The sequence below is a fragment of the Anopheles bellator genome, chromosome 1 (assembly GCF_943735745.2).
Source record: "Anopheles bellator chromosome 1, idAnoBellAS_SP24_06.2, whole genome shotgun sequence".
In the NCBI taxonomy this organism is placed as follows: Eukaryota; Metazoa; Arthropoda; class Insecta; order Diptera; family Culicidae; genus Anopheles; species Anopheles bellator.
Window position 1 is genome coordinate 37,104,795 of NC_071285.1, and position 15,462 is coordinate 37,120,256.

Consider the following 15,462-nt stretch of genomic DNA (forward strand, 5'->3'; position numbering starts at 1 on the left):
TCAACCATTAGCCTTCAATTCAAGATTCGGCTTCAACCAATCCTTCTGGCCCATCGGTAAGAGCATTGGGAGATAGCCCATTAATTGAATCAATAATTGGACCCTTCAATCGCAAAGCTCGTATTTGTGTTGGGCTATGAGAAAAATTAGTTTCCCCATTCGGCCTGAAGCTGTAACTCAGCCTCAGCCAGCCAATCACCGATCGATCGCCCCCGGATATTGAACCATCACATAGTTGAGCAGACTCGGTTCATTATGCACGAGTGTGCACCCATCTTCGGCACAGGAATAAATATTTTTCTATCCCAACTTACCACGGATTGGTCTCAAGGCACTGAAACTTCGGCCCGGTCGGGCCGGGATCGTGATTAAAAGCTTCAATCATCGCCGCAGGGCTGTTGAAATTGAAATTTACCGTACAATCAAAAAACAAATATCCGGTTCGGTCCGATTCTATATTTCCGCTTATTGCTAGTGCGCGCCGCTCGCAGCAGCAGCTCTATCTATTACTATCCTACTGGCCCCGCGGCTCGTCTACGATGGCAAGATTCATTATCTACCCCGCTGTCGCCACCGCTGACCGCCTCTCGCATCCAGGGCAGGGCTTCACTTTTCCATAATACGCAGCAATTAAAAGCCCGAAGACGCCATCATCTCCCGCTCAGTTACAACTCCAATAGTCTTCCGGAGTGCACCGATAACGGTACCGGTCGCTGGAAGCTATCAACGAAAGGAAACATAAAACTGTCCCCAAAACCATCCATCGTCCTTGTCACCGGGAGGGGGTGAGCGTCAATGCGATCATCGATTGCCGGAGCGACTCGCCGGTACTTCGCGCTTCTTTGGCCTTATCTTCACCTGAGTGCCGCGGTGCACTCCGTTGCGAATCCTGCAATCCTGCAGTTCCAGGTCTTCTGCTTCTCCGTGCCAATTCCGAGTGCACCCACAGGGTGCAGGGATGCTGGTGGGGCCCCCTTCTCGCAGCGGAAACTTTTGAAATTCATAATTAAAATCTTTCGCGCTCCACCTGCATCGTGGCGGTGGCGGTGACGGGATGCTGCTGGCTATGGGCGGTGGGCCGGGGGTCCTGGTCACCGTCCACCTCGGTGTACGAGCCCAGCTCGGAGCAGACGGTTTGCTGGCCGAGGGAAAACACGCTCGCCACGCTCGAGCCGATGCTGGCGGCGTTCGCGAAGTCCTCGCGCGATTGCGATCGGCGCGGTTTTCGGTCACAGACCGGACTGAGCGTCACCGAGGTGCGCAGCATCATCGCCAACGGTGCCATCGAGCCTACGCTCAGCTTCGAGGTACGCTTCTCGACCGACTCCGTGGAGCGTACCGTGCCGGTGGTTGGACTGGTGACCGCTGGGAGCTGCGATTCGGCGGACCGGCGGCGGAAGCAGCAGACGTTCGGTTCGTCCGAGAAGATCAGCGACACGATAATGCCGAACAGCATCGTCAGCAGCGCGCCGAGGCAGCTGTACCACATGTAGCTGATGCGCAGCACGGCCGAAAACCAGGACTCCGAGTCAGCGGAACTGTCGGCGGATTGTCTGCAATGGGCAAAGAAAACCAGAATCATCAGCTCAAAAAGTTCCCAATTTTATGTAACGACAGGTCCGAACAGATTATTAAATTACGCAATCCACTGAAAGACCTACAACGAGACCTCGAGCGCACTTCAGAGGCCACTCGAGCGAGATTGAAAAAGGTGCCGCCAGAGAATCGTATTTTTTCCCTCTTTTGGCGGTTAATGGAACTCTTGACACCAATGTCAGAGCAACACTCCAATCCACAAGATGAAGCCATTCGCGTAGTTAACGCCGGAGCGAGTTCACCGTTCGTTTACTTCTTGGGTGAAATCAGCATTCCCTCAGCAGACGCTGCAAAAAAAAAAACGGGCCCCACAATCCCGAAGGATGCAACTTTGCCTGCGGCATTCATCAGCTGACGCCGCTCATCCGGTTTCCGGTTGCTGGCGCAGTCCCATTGGAATCCGTTTCGTGTTTGCTCTCAATTAACTTTCGCTGCCACACCTACAGCAAACAGCATCTTCACGTTCTGCCCCGTTTGGCACCCGACTTCTTCTCCAGCCAGCACCCTTTTGAACGGTTTTATGTTGTGTCTCACTCAATGGCTGATACTCCATTCGGTGTCAGCTTTCGTGGCGAAGTTGCGAAGAAGTCGGGGCTGCGAAGAAACGGATTCTTTTACAGCACACCTTATGCAAATGCTCGTGATCGGAATGAATCAAACCTAGAAACACTACCCACAGGGTTGTCACTGTCAGTCTCCGTTGTTTTAAAACAGTTAAAGTCGCACTTTCGTTTGATTAATTTTCAAAATAAATCCGAAACCTGTGGCCTCAAAAACCCTTCATCATTATTTAAAGTTCGTTCAAAATTCGTTTTATGGAGTCAGAGTGAGTACTCGCTCTTAAGTATGACGTTGGTGTCTCGTTTCGGCCACATGAATTAGGAATCACGGGCGGAACAATCTTTCGTCTAGTCTTTTAAGGCACTTTATGGCTCGTAGCAATAAATATCTAATTCTCTGGGTTCTACGAAACGAATTTCATCGACGTAGTCTGCCCAGTCGGCCGGTGCCATCCATCACACCGAACTCACCTGTAGAAATTGCTTTCAGAAGCAGCGTCGTTATGCCAGCCGCCGGCGTCCCCGGAACCGTCCACGGAAAGTTCCTTCAAAGACAGCGCCAACGCAAGGCTCACGGGCGTATCCGAGGAATGCACTTCGTACGCCGGGTGCTGCGGATAGTTCTCCGGGGTCCACACGCTCGCGTTGCAGCCAGCCACCGACGACGGTAATGGAGCCGGTTCTTCGTTGTTCAGCTGCGCCAGCACACCGACCACGACGACCAGTAGCAGTGCCGTTATCCCGCCACACAGAGCACCCTGCGGAAGATGGCCCAGCGAAATGAATCATAAATTTTCTCATCTCAATTACGTAATCAGTTCTCGCCCGATGCGATGTGATTTCGACCAGATTAGCTCGACGACGACATCGGGCGAATGGGTGGAATAAAGTTTAAAAATATTCATGGCATGTCCGTTGGCCTTCCGAAACTACATTCTCTTTCAACGCCCCAACGGCCGAACATTAATCACAAGCGCAGCACTGGCTTTTTGCGGTTTCCCAACGCGGTACGCGTTAAAGCTATTTTAATAACAATCTGACGTATTGGTTCTATTCGATTGACCGGGATGCAAGTTAATTTACCGGACATCAATTGGCCACCGGCGGCGATTCATAAAAAGCATTTCCCGATAGGAATTAATTATATTGACGCGATCGGAATGAATTTAATTGAACATGTCCTTCTATGTCATTCGATCGGTTTCGGGGAAAAAAACACAATCACTGAAACAACAGCAGCAGAGCGGGTGCCATAAGCACTAACAATTGATTACCGCCGTACGGTTCGATGTTTTGATAGCGGAGTGGTTTGTTAAAAATAACACCAAAATCAGGCGCACCCCCGAAGGGCACCGCTCCGAGCACTCCCCCCCGGGGCGATCCTAGCGTTGGTTTTGATTTCAATGCTGCGAATGCGAATTGTTTTTTTTTTCGTTCCTTCTTACGCAGCTGCAAACCGCACTGAATGCACCGAAAAGTGCAGTCGAGGAAAAAAAACGGGCCATCGATACGATCGATAAAAGGACTATTGATTTTCACACATGGCCCACCGTTTTATTGTTTAAATTTATTTCATTTGTTTTGATCAACAATTCGGAATGGGGAAAAAAAACCGTGCGATGGCGGAAATTGTGCACATCCTCTCGACTGTGTGCTCGAAAGTGAAAACAATAACAGCGAAGAAGATAAATCGTAGCCCGCCTCCGTGGGACATCTCACGCAGCATGGGATCGGAATCAAATCGAAATGGACCAGAGGCTGGACAACACCGAAACACGCTCGCTTCCGGGTAGCTCAACCGGAAGCGCAGCATTATGAAGTCCACCACGGGGACACGGTGGCAAACGGCGGCGAAATAAAGCCTAGTTCCGTGTGAACAACAACGCAATCCGGGGTGATAGGATTGGAAAACCATCGGGCCGCAGGATTGTCGGTTGTTGAAGGTTGTAGCAGCAACCGGAAACTGCTGCCGAATTTGGTGCCTTTTCGGCAGTCGACTTTTTAGTAGAGTATTTAAGGGGATGTACCAGGTTCATAAATGGAAACTATTGGGTTGATGTTTCAGATTGTCGCTAACAGGGTTCTATTCCTTCCTCCGATTTGATATGTACGCTTTTTTACACTTGACTTTCAACTTGAAAAATATGTTAGTGTCATTCTCCGAAAAATAAACTAACTTTATTTTTCAGTGCATTAAAAATGTAGGCTTTTGTTGCAAATTCTTTTGAGGAAAAAGCAGTCGAAGGACAAAGCTCAAGACAAATGGAGCATCGCCAATGAGATTTGTGAAATGCTTTTTCAATGGAATTAAAAATTGTCGGCTTTGCATTTTGGGAGTCCTAAGGGCAAAAAAAAAATATGGCCCTCACCTGGTGGAGACCGTCGATTCACTACAAAGTCAAATCGTTTCACTAGAAAGCCGATTCTCTTGGTTTGGTGAACTCGGAAGGGTATGGTGTACCATGAGCTATTATTCAGTTCAGTTTATTTTGGCAGTTGCAGAACAATACTTCACCACAGTATTAAGAAGTAGAAAAATTAGTCAACGAAACAAAAAAAAGGTTTTATTGAAAAGGAATTCACAACTTGTCTGAGTATCAACCGGAAATTATTTAGAATAAAAATGTGTTGAAGTTCTCCTGAAAATTATCTTATTTCCTCTTCAATCTTATTATTCATTATCTTGCCTAATTTTAATTTACACATCTGGTATGTAAAGTAGGTAAAGTATGTTCTCTTCTATTCATCAACGTCATTTGCGTCGTGCTACGGCGATCATCACCGTAGCAAGTGTATGTAGAACATAGATCCAAAATTGTAATCAATTGTCATTTTCGACCACAAAGAACATATCCGGGGCGAACGCTTTTCACGCTAAACTTCTAGCTGGTCGCCTATTGGCCACGTCCACGGTCGCCGGTCTGGTCGGCCAGGACCGCGCCCCGCGCAATGATTGCGACCCGCATAGAGAGAACGCTCATCTTGTAGCGATTACGCAGAAATGGCGTATTAACAAGTAATCAAATTTTCATATTTTCAATTTACACTCTGCTCGACGTGTACGTGTGACAACAATGAGTGCCGCTGGCGTCACCGACGCGAATTGTGCCCCGGTTCCTCCGCCGGTTCCATTCATCTTGTGCCCACGATCATCAACGGGCGTCCGCCTCAATCGGGGCCGGAGAGCCTCAAGATGGCTCATCATGGTTTCAGTTTTTTTTTGCTTTCTTCTCCGCATCGAATTGCTTACGTTCAAGGCTTCATTTACACTTCCCTTCCTTCCCTCATCTCTCTCTCTCAGGCTCAGGGCGCCCGATCGGCACGAGATGGGAAGGCGGCGCCATATCAACGAGCAACATCATCGTGATTACCCTCATCTTCATCGTTGTCACTTTGGTCGACCCGTAAGCCACCCGGGGCCAAGGCACTACGGGGCCGGGCTCTCGTGCTCGAGAGACTCTTCGAGTCGTGGCGACAACTTCGCCGGGAGCCACCACCTACCCACCCTCGATAGATAAGAGGTCTGCTGCTGCTTCGCCTAGAGGTGTCCCATTTTTTTTATTCCGTCACTGTCACGTGCGTGCTGGTGCCTCGGTGTGTGTGTGGCTGTACGTGTGCCCAACCGAAACCAGGGTACAATAAAAAGCTCATTTAACTTCACTTCAATGAGATTAATCGGATAAAGTGGAGTGTTTTTCGTTCAGCTTTCAACGTTCACTGCCACTGTTTGCGATCTAATCCCCTCGTAATCACTAGCGCACACGCACGCACGCACGCACGAACTGTCCTAATGGTTTGTCTTTCCGGCCCACACCCGCGCCGACGCCTGAGCATAATCATATTGCACGCATTAGACTCGGGTGCCTCGGGGCCGCCAACCGTTGTTATTAAACAACTTAAATTGGGTTCCAATTCAATTTCACCGCCCGTCGAGTGTGAAAATAATTTGTGCCAGGCGCCACGCTCGAACCCGCTCGAAAGCCTTCGGTCCTTACGGACTAAACACGCTAATTATAATATTTTTGAATTACTTTCCGTTTCGAAAAGTTCATTAGAGCGTTCCATTTTCGCCGGGTCCGTTAATGGCTTTTCTCTAACTTGGTATTTGGTGACTCGTGGCCAAATAAAGGGGATTTTTTAAACCAGCACATGTTTCACTTACCTTGCCGTTGGCGTGCCGGAAGAAGATCCCCAGACTGAACAGTCCGAGCGTGACGCCACCGATGAGCCCATTCAGCGTGAGCGTGGCCTGCAGGATGCCACCGAGCCGCTCCACGACGAACACCAGCGCGAACGAGACCAACCCGAACCTGCCGAAAAGAATAACGGTGGGAAGGATGTGAAACCGGAACCGGTGAAAAACTATCAATGGCAATATGAATCAGTGGGGCGCCGAGTGCGGCGAGGCGTGAAATATGGCAACGAGATGATCCCTGGGCGCAGAGCCCGAGGCAATACGAATAATGCATACGATTTGTATCGTGTGGCCCGGCAAATGGAGCGCCGAGCGAAAGAAGGCGCACCGTTGATCAAATGCAAGGTAACGTGCAAAGCCCTAGCCAGCCAGCCGGGCACCGGCGATCCTGTCGGGGGGGTGGGTGGCGGTTTTCAAATCATGACAGAGTGCCCACCTGCCCTGCCACCGGAATCCTTACTTCGGTACGGCCGGATTACTTCGTTCGAGCACGAGGGCACGATGATTGGAAAGACAAGATACGCGATTGCCCAGCACCGAACGAAACCCCGTGGCAAGCGTGGCAGACTTCCTTCGACCACGTCGGCTTCCTTTCGGCGCAATCATAAATGCGTAACGAATCGAAATGAAAGAAATGAGCTGCAGCAGGCAGCGTTGACAGCAGATGCAGGGTCGGTCCACTGGTTTCGCTATCGGGACCGCGGGTTTGGAACCCGCGACCAACAATCGAACTCGGCAACTGCAATACCCAAAGTTGTTATCGAAGTATCTCTCGAAGGGCTTTGTATGTTGCACCGGCTCAACCACACAAAGAATCATCATCTGTCAACGAGTTTTTCGAGGTACCTCAATAACTAACGAATCAACTCGCTTTGAAACCTCTTACAAAACATCGCTTTATTGGGCGAACTTCAATCCCCATTGTGCTCGGTGGGCTTTGGCGTGTTATTGTTTTGCAGCCTCCCATCCAGCCAGCCGAGAGCCAATAGATACGGTGCCATCGAGTGCCGTCATGCGGATGCAATTTTAGATTCCATTATATTCGGGTGCATGATTTCGTATCGGATCGCTTCGCACTGGATGGAGAGCGACCCCAATAAAATGGCCAAGCCAAAACGGCTTCCCGTTTGACGAATGCAATGTGGCGAAACTTCTGGTGTGCCGAACGATTTGATGCGACATTCAAATAAAAGCAGAAGCAGACCAAAAAAAAAAGGATATTCAGATAACACGACTTTACTGTTCGTCGGGCTCGTCACATGTGACAGTTTAAACGGGATCGTTCGTCATGCTTTAAAACAAGTGCTACCTTGATCAAAAAGTTCCCGGAATGACCGCTCCTGGCACCCGGCTGTCAAGAATTGCTTTGAATGAGCAGTAACAAGGAAGAATAAACAAAAAAATGACTGAAAATTTTTTAAAAGTAGCCAAACCGTGGTAGGAAAAACTTTGTTTCTAGTCGAAAAAGAAGACATTGCTTACGGTTTTTGTGGATTACCACTGCTCAGCGAATTCTGGCCACAAGGAAGAACACGGTCAACAAGGAGTAATATTTAGATGTTTTGAGGCGCTTTCCGTAAATTAATATGTCAAAAACGCAAGGATTTGTGAGCGAACAACTCGTGTAACTAGCCCCACTTTGAAGGAGAAAGTATGAATTCCAGCATCTTTTTGTTGAAGGCTTTAAAAAACAGGTCGCTTGAAGGTAACGAAAGGCTCGCAGCATAAATGGACGCGATGCGGAACCGGAATCCAATTTATCAGGCGCAGTTGCTAAATTGCCGATATAAACACCAATCTTCAACGGGTTTTCAACCACCCATTCCATTGCTTCCATTGCCCTAATGTGCGAGAACCAATGAAATGCACGAAGCTCCATCAATCCCTACGGCCCCGAAAGCCCTCCCCCGGGGCACGAATCAGTGGTTTTACCTTTTTCCGAGTCGATTACGGAGCTTTTCCATCTCCTCAATACCAGTCGACCCCTTGGACCTATTTTCCAAAACCACCACTGGCACCGCCAGTGGCCAGCGAAGGTGTCACGCCGGAGCGGATCCGGACAGCATTCGTCGGGAGTCCCGTTTCGGGTTTTATTGAGCCCCGCATACACGCTCCATATCCGTTCGGAATTCGATTGTTGCGTTACGCCGCCGCCGCCCGAAAGCTGCTTCAATCAACTGTAAAACACGAGATCGCGAACGGGTTCGACGACGATGGAACTTCCGGGCTGCCGCGGCAAGTCTCACGCGAAGGGATGAAAAATCCCCCCAAAGAGAGAGCTCCACGCAGGCCCAAAACCCGGTCCAGCCTCCATTCCTGTGACATTGTTGTGCGTTGTGATTTTCCACGTCAATCAAGTGGGGACCGCAAGGAAAACCCTTTCGGCTGCCACTTTTAGGTAGATCAATATTCTTCAGGCCGACGAAGAAAATCCCTTTTTGTTTCGGAGCAATCCGGAGGCTCGATGCTCGTATCAAGGATCAATAATCTACTTCCAGAAACCGGCGTTGGTCACCGAGTGTGTGGCCGTGACTTTAAGAGAACCGAAGCAGCGTTATGTTGTGTTTTGCGCTCCCCACCGAACGCTATTAACGGCGCAAAAGTTCTCCAAAGCGCCAGATCGGTGTGCAACGTGGAAAAACGTGCGAAAGTGGCCGTCTCCGGTTCGAAGCAGCACACGGGGCTGGGAGCTTGTTTATCTCTGTATCTTAACTTCTGGTTTTCCCGCACCGCACCGGCAGAGCTGTCAGAGTTGGATGCGTGCCGGATACGTGACGCATCCGTTTCGTTACCGCATCACCGGAGCAAATGATACCCCCACAGCAGCAGAGCCGAGTTATTATTTATCTTTTCGGGTGAACGAACGGCGCACACGGGCTCCGGAGGAAGGCGCCCAGTGTGGTATCACCTGTGATAGATTTCTTGCTTCCGGAAAATGGGATATTAGAATCATAATCTACCCATCCCTTCGATCGATTCGTCGTCGCTCGTTAGGGTAGCGTCTTTGGCAGGAGACTTCAGACCGAACGTCGTGGTGGTGGTGTCTGAAAACTTGAACGCATGAAGAAGGCACTCCGATGCGAGAGCACGGCAAAATCAACCCCCATGTGCTATCCAATCTAGTGTAGGGTATTTATTTCACTGGCCATGGCTCATTGCATCCTGGGGCCGGTTGACGTACGGGGGCCATGCGTACCGTACCGAGGACTGGCTCCGGCACACAACGTAGGGTAAATATTATCCTCCCACAGCCAACCAGGGTTCAGCCCGAGCATAATCGACCGAGTTTTTCTGGTGTTTTCCTTTTTCATTTCATTTTAGAAGCGGTCCGAAGATCGTATCGAAAATCGAAACACAACCAATGAAATGGAAATGCAATAACCTGCTCAATGTAGCGTCGAATGAGTCCACACACGGTCCGCTGGCCCAGCTGGCCGGACGGAAGTGCTCGACGACATTGGGCCAAACGGAGTTCGGAAGGAGTTGTCATTTGTAGTGCGGTTCATTTGGGCAGCATATGGGTTGTGGAACGTTCTGGCCATTACAGTGCTGAGGTTTTGTGTGAAAAGCGGGTTATTGTGTGGGAAGAAAGCACAGGAAAGCACTCTTCTCACGATTGTCACCTTCGATATGCATTTTAAATGAGCCGATTCAAATAAAGTCACACACTCGATACGATAGTTTGAATAGGGCCGAAGAATCAAATTAGACTCTCCATTTGTTACCTAAAAAAGCCAAATGGTTAATCATCATATTCGATTATTTGTTTACGGAATATCAAATATTCCTTCAGATTGCAATTAAATGGGGTGCCCTTTGTTAGTAAATCGAAGGCTATGTAAAGAGTATTTAAATTACTATAGAAGTAGAAGTGGCCCTACTTCTGTAGTATGGCCGACCAGCAAAAACCTACTTCAAACTATTCCGAGAGCCCTTCGTTCTGATTAAACTATCAAAAATCCGAGAAAATCGCTCTGTAAAAATATAAACACCCGACATTTAGGCGCGGCACACCTCGAAAAGAACAATTCTTCTGTCGTCCCGTGACACGATCCGTGACATGGTTTCGACCTAAGATGCGAAGCTGAACCATAACAATTTCTCGTCACTTCTTAACTTTAATATGCCCCTTAATCAGTGTCGTGATATATTTGCTTTCATGTCTAGAACCCGTATTAAGCTGTTTCATTAATGTTATTATTTTAGTTGCGTCTATTTGATCGATTTGTTCTTACTTAATCTTCTATGTATTTAATCAGGTTATGTTAACCGTTGACTGTTTTTTTATATTAGAAGAACGTACCGGGCCGTATTTATAGGCCCGTTGACTGTGTTTTGTGATAAAAAAAATTAATTAAAAAAAAATGATGTATCACAAATTTGCAAACAAGAAACTCTGAATTTTTTAGTCTCATCCAAATCTATAGAACTGATTTTTATTTCCCTTCTTTAAAACCTTTTTTTGTTTTGCTTCATTCATTCAAATAGATCTCACAAATTGAGCTTCCTTGAGAAGAAAGCCTTCTAAAATTTAGTCAAACTATAAAATCACGTTATTGATTATTCTGATCGGTTTTTCTAATTGTTCTCTGATTGATTCTATTGACTTTTAACTTATCACATAAAAACTGTAGGCTGAAGATCACGGCGGTATTACCTCAGGTAGTATTATTAATATCAAGGACTGTGATAGTAAACCTTTTTTTTCTATTTCCCAACATACGTATGCTTTCATTAAACGATCAGTTATCAGTTCTCATTCCTATGAAAATGAAAAAATGTATAAAAGCTGAAATTATTTTCATATGTTTTGGTATGTTCATCAATAGAACATAACAGAGCGCATAAAACCACGAGCGAGCCCAAGGTGCATCGAGCCACGAGCTCACGAGAAATGCCAATTTCGTTTTCCCAAAACGGAAAATGCGCCAACGAATCGTGGGCAGCGGTCCGTGCCAAAAACATGCCGCCATTCCAATGGCCGACAATTATGTTGTAAAAGTAAACGATTTGAAACAAACGACCCCCGGTCGGTCAGCCAGCGAACTACCAGGAAACAAGGCGCCAGGGAACTCACCTGCGGTACTCGATTTTTTATGGTTTTTATGCTTCCCATAATAGAAACGGCAAACAATTCACCTAATTTTTCGGCTAACGACTTTTCGAATCACGAACCCCCCGCCAAAAGGCTAGGCCTATTCCTTCACCCTCGCCAGTGGTGGCCCCGGTGGTCGAAAGAGGAGGGTTTCGTTCGTCCGCCCCTCGAAATAATGCTCCCGACAGTGGTCGGGCTGTGCTCGGCACACCTCGTCCACCGGGCGTGAGGAAACACAAATTAAAGACCAGTTTGCTGCTTGCCCGCCATCCGATGATGTTGTCATGAATTTCAAACAACCCAATCAAGGTGACCGGTCGTCGGAAAACTCCTCGGCCTCGGCCTCCCCGCCGAACGTTGTTTGCGCCACGCCACGTGGCACCACCGTGGCGTGGCGATTCCTTCGGTGATCTATCGGAATGCCTTCGATCGTTTCTTTTGCCACCGCCGAACCCTGCTTTCGGGGTGACTAGGGGTTGAATTGGGGTCCTGGGGGGAGCGATGGTTCGGGGCAAGATGGTGGCAAAATATTTCATCGAAGCGTCGCCAGCAAACAAACGCGAACGAACTACGCGACATCACACGACCGATGGCGCCTTTCCAGGACCGGCGGCCGGCACCGTCACCGGCAGAAGGACATCCCGCCCATCCACGAGTGTTTACCTTCTCAAACAAAAAACCCGTCCCGCCCACCCCGGCCCGCACATCTGCTTAATTCCAATTCCGTGGCCCGTGAGATGAAATTTCAAACAGGTTAAAGGTGAAATCGAGTGAAAATCCAATTACATCCGTTTCGGCAGACATTCCGGCACCAGGCATCGCCCACACCACGGGCGTGGACCGACGACTCCGGGCGTGTCCTGGACCACGTCCAGCGGGGGACTGCTTTATTTTGTTTTGCGGACTCACGGTCCGGGGTTTGCTTCGTCTCCGGCCGAACCGGAAGTTGGCCGATTGCCGCGCGATAACGGCCGCTTCGCGCGCTTCTCGCGCGTGATGCGAGCGAGCGAATCCAATTTTTAAAAACAACAGGATTAATCTTTTCCTCGCTCCACCAGCCGTCGTCGTCGTCGTTGGCGAACGGGTTCGTAGATCCGACCGACCGATCTGGTCGGATTCCTTCTGCACTGTGGCACCAGTCGGCACCCTATCCTATTGCGCCCGTCGAAGCGAGAAAAATCGTCCACCATTTTCTATACGCCCGGTGCGCCCTATCGGGGCAGCAAAGTGTCATCACGGTGCGGTCCCAAAATAAAAACCCGATTTGAATCCGGTCCGGGGGGCCGTGGAAAACCGAACGGGTGCACCCGCCAGGATGCAGCAACTGGGCCGAACGGTTGGCCGAAGAAACCCGCGCCACGATAAGGGCGAGATAGATAGAGCCCGACCCTGTGTCGAAGCTTCCGGTTGTGGTGGGGGTGGGTGGCCAACGGTGCCGAGGGTGAAAATCTGTTCCGATCAACTGCACCGACCGACGGCAGCGATTTTGCCAGCAGCCGGCGAATTGCGCGTCGGACCGGGCCTTGGCCGCGTGTGGACAAAGGAAGTGGCCGGCCACCCAGACCGGACGGCACCACACGGGGCTCCAGGGTCCGGCAGTTCCGGTTCCGGTTCTTCGGCGCCGTTGGGTACCGCCAAACGCCAGGCGGCGCGTTTATCTCGTTTATAGATTTCGATATTTTCCAATGCATTTGATTTTTGCGCCCGCTGCGCGGTTCACCGAAAGTGGCCGAGTTTTTATGCTTTTATGCAATGCGGGGCGGTATTTTTTTTTTTTTTCGAGCGATGGCCATTGTTTTGATACTCCCGACAAAGTCCGTGTTCCACAGCTGACGTTCTTGGCATCGGTTGGGAAATGCGGCAAAAAGCCATCATAACCGACTCTCGGGGTGAGATCCTCCCGGAAGCTCCCGATCCTTGGTGGCCGATTGTGCCAAATAGAGCGATTGTAGGTTTTACGAACTAACCCGCTCGCCGGGCGCAGGAAGTTAAATTTTAGCACCGTGCACCATAAAAACCCTTGCTCTACGATGCTCCGGAGGAAAATATTGACACGCTGGCCGAAGGCAGATACGATGTTTCCGGTCGCCGAAAACCAATTTTAAGCCGGACCCATTAATAAAGCCGATCTGCCTGCTACCGCATGTGGCATTAACAGATTTTTCCCGAATCCACCACAAACCTGCTCGCATCTGGCTCGCGACATGGCCCCCCACAGTTTACACCCCGAATACACAGAGAACGGAATGCTCAATCAGATTGTGGGACATTATTTTCCGCCCTGTCAAAAGCGGGCAGTGCCAAATGTTGCGGCTCGCTTTTCCGAACTTTCCCTTCCCCACCTCGGCTTGGTTCGGCTTGTTGCTTGTAATGAACTATTTTTCGATTTAGTTTTTCCGGGTTAAGATAGGGTCGCAGGGTCGACCCAGTAAGAAAAAAAAAACACAGCAACACGACACCGGACAAGATAAATGTGATAAAAGCGAACCAAAGAAAGTGGACCCCATGTTTCTATGTTTCCATGTCGCACCCAGCAGGGGTCATAAATTACTCATCGGGGCGCAACAACAAAAAAGTGTCCGGCTCGGAAAAACCCAGCCAGCCCAGCGTGGAGCGCCTGGAGCCGTTGACCGTTTGACATCGAGGGCCGAGAAACTTCTCGGGTCGCGCTCGGGACCTTTTGCCCGCAGCCAATTCGTTTGCGGGTTTGTGTTTTGCTCACCCTGCCAGATGCGAAAATTAGGCGTCGAAGGCTTTGTGTGTTGAGCCTTAATTCGGTCAATCGCCGGCGCCGAAGGAAACCCCCCGAAGGTCGGTCCGTACATCATCAAAGCGGACTCTTTCGGCTGTCGGCTGGTTTACGATCCCAACCCCGTCAGGCCTTTAATCGATTCATTGCGCCATTCGCTACCGAGGCCACTTGATGAAATTTATGTGCCACCCTACCCCATGGCTTCACCGACTCCGGGAGGAGCATCGCTTTGACGGCTTTTATGGTGGCCACCGATGTTGTTGCGCGCGAAAATTATCTCCACACGACATCCGGGTCGCGTCACGGGCCGCCATCGAGCCGATAAGATCGCCGACACACTCGAGCACCATCAATCGGAGGGGAGGCCAACACCACACCGTGCACCGGAAGACGGAAAACCAGAGACGTTAAGTTTCTTTTTGCTCCGTCATTGGTCGCTCGAAGCAGGGCAAGAAGCAAGCTGGTATATGTGAAATTAACACCATCTCAGTTACGGTGACACTTTGTAGCGGGAACGGAAAAAGGACACCAGCAGATGGCGAGCAACAAACTTGTTTCCGGTGGCCGGATCCCAATCGATCGGGGAAAGTTTTCGGGGCGATTGTTTCTCTTGACAAGCGTCGGACGCGGAACCCAATCCAATTGGCAAACGTGATGAAGTCACGAGGAAAATAATGTCCTCGCAGTAACGAGTCGCGCCATCAAAAGTCGGTGCGTGCGTGTGATGTGAGCATCATTTGCAGCGCGCCGTTAAGCTGTGTACTTACCCTAAGGACATCCACTTGGCGTACAGTGCACCCTTGCCTTCCGGTATCTTCCACTCCATGCCGCTCACCAGCAGATCCTCGCATGTGACCGCAGCCAGCGAGTTCAGCGCCGCCGCGACAGTCCTGCGGGGTGAAAGTGAGGCGAAACATAAACAAGCATTAGGGACCTTTAAGGCTGCGGCAGCGGTGCGAATATAAAGTGGAAATTGCAGCCGGTGTGACGATTCGGACTATTGTTCCCTCCCCGGACGAACCGTTTGAACGGATGCGCTGCGATGGGCCGGAAATGCGAATGTAATTATTATAATAACATAAAAGACGACGACGGGCAACCCGTCGAAGTGATAATGCGAAAAGCGGAAATTTTCCCAGGCACAACCCGCTTCCGGCACCGGCAGTCTGGCAGCAGCATCATCTTTGCGTTCGCTTTGGCACGCGGCAAGATGCACCGGAGCCCAAACGGAGCACACGACTCCTGGCCGATGCTGGCCTCCCGA

At 49.8% G+C, this 15,462-nt stretch overlaps 1 protein-coding gene across 1 annotated transcript in view; it reads right to left on the reverse strand.

Annotated features, from left to right (window-relative positions):
• Positions 1-1,006: 1,006 nt before the first annotated feature.
• The window catches only part of LOC131215528 (sodium-coupled monocarboxylate transporter 1), a 35,546-nt gene continuing 21,090 nt past the window's right edge, over positions 1,007-15,462 (reverse strand). Inside the window, exons 8-11 of the mRNA XM_058209917.1 lie at positions 14,966-15,088; positions 6,319-6,466; positions 2,628-2,914; positions 1,007-1,553 (exon numbers count right to left, since the gene is read on the reverse strand). Of these exons, the coding sequence (XP_058065900.1) occupies positions 1,007-1,553; positions 2,628-2,914; positions 6,319-6,466; positions 14,966-15,088 (1,105 nt within the window). The remainder of the gene's footprint in view (positions 1,554-2,627; positions 2,915-6,318; positions 6,467-14,965; positions 15,089-15,462) is intronic.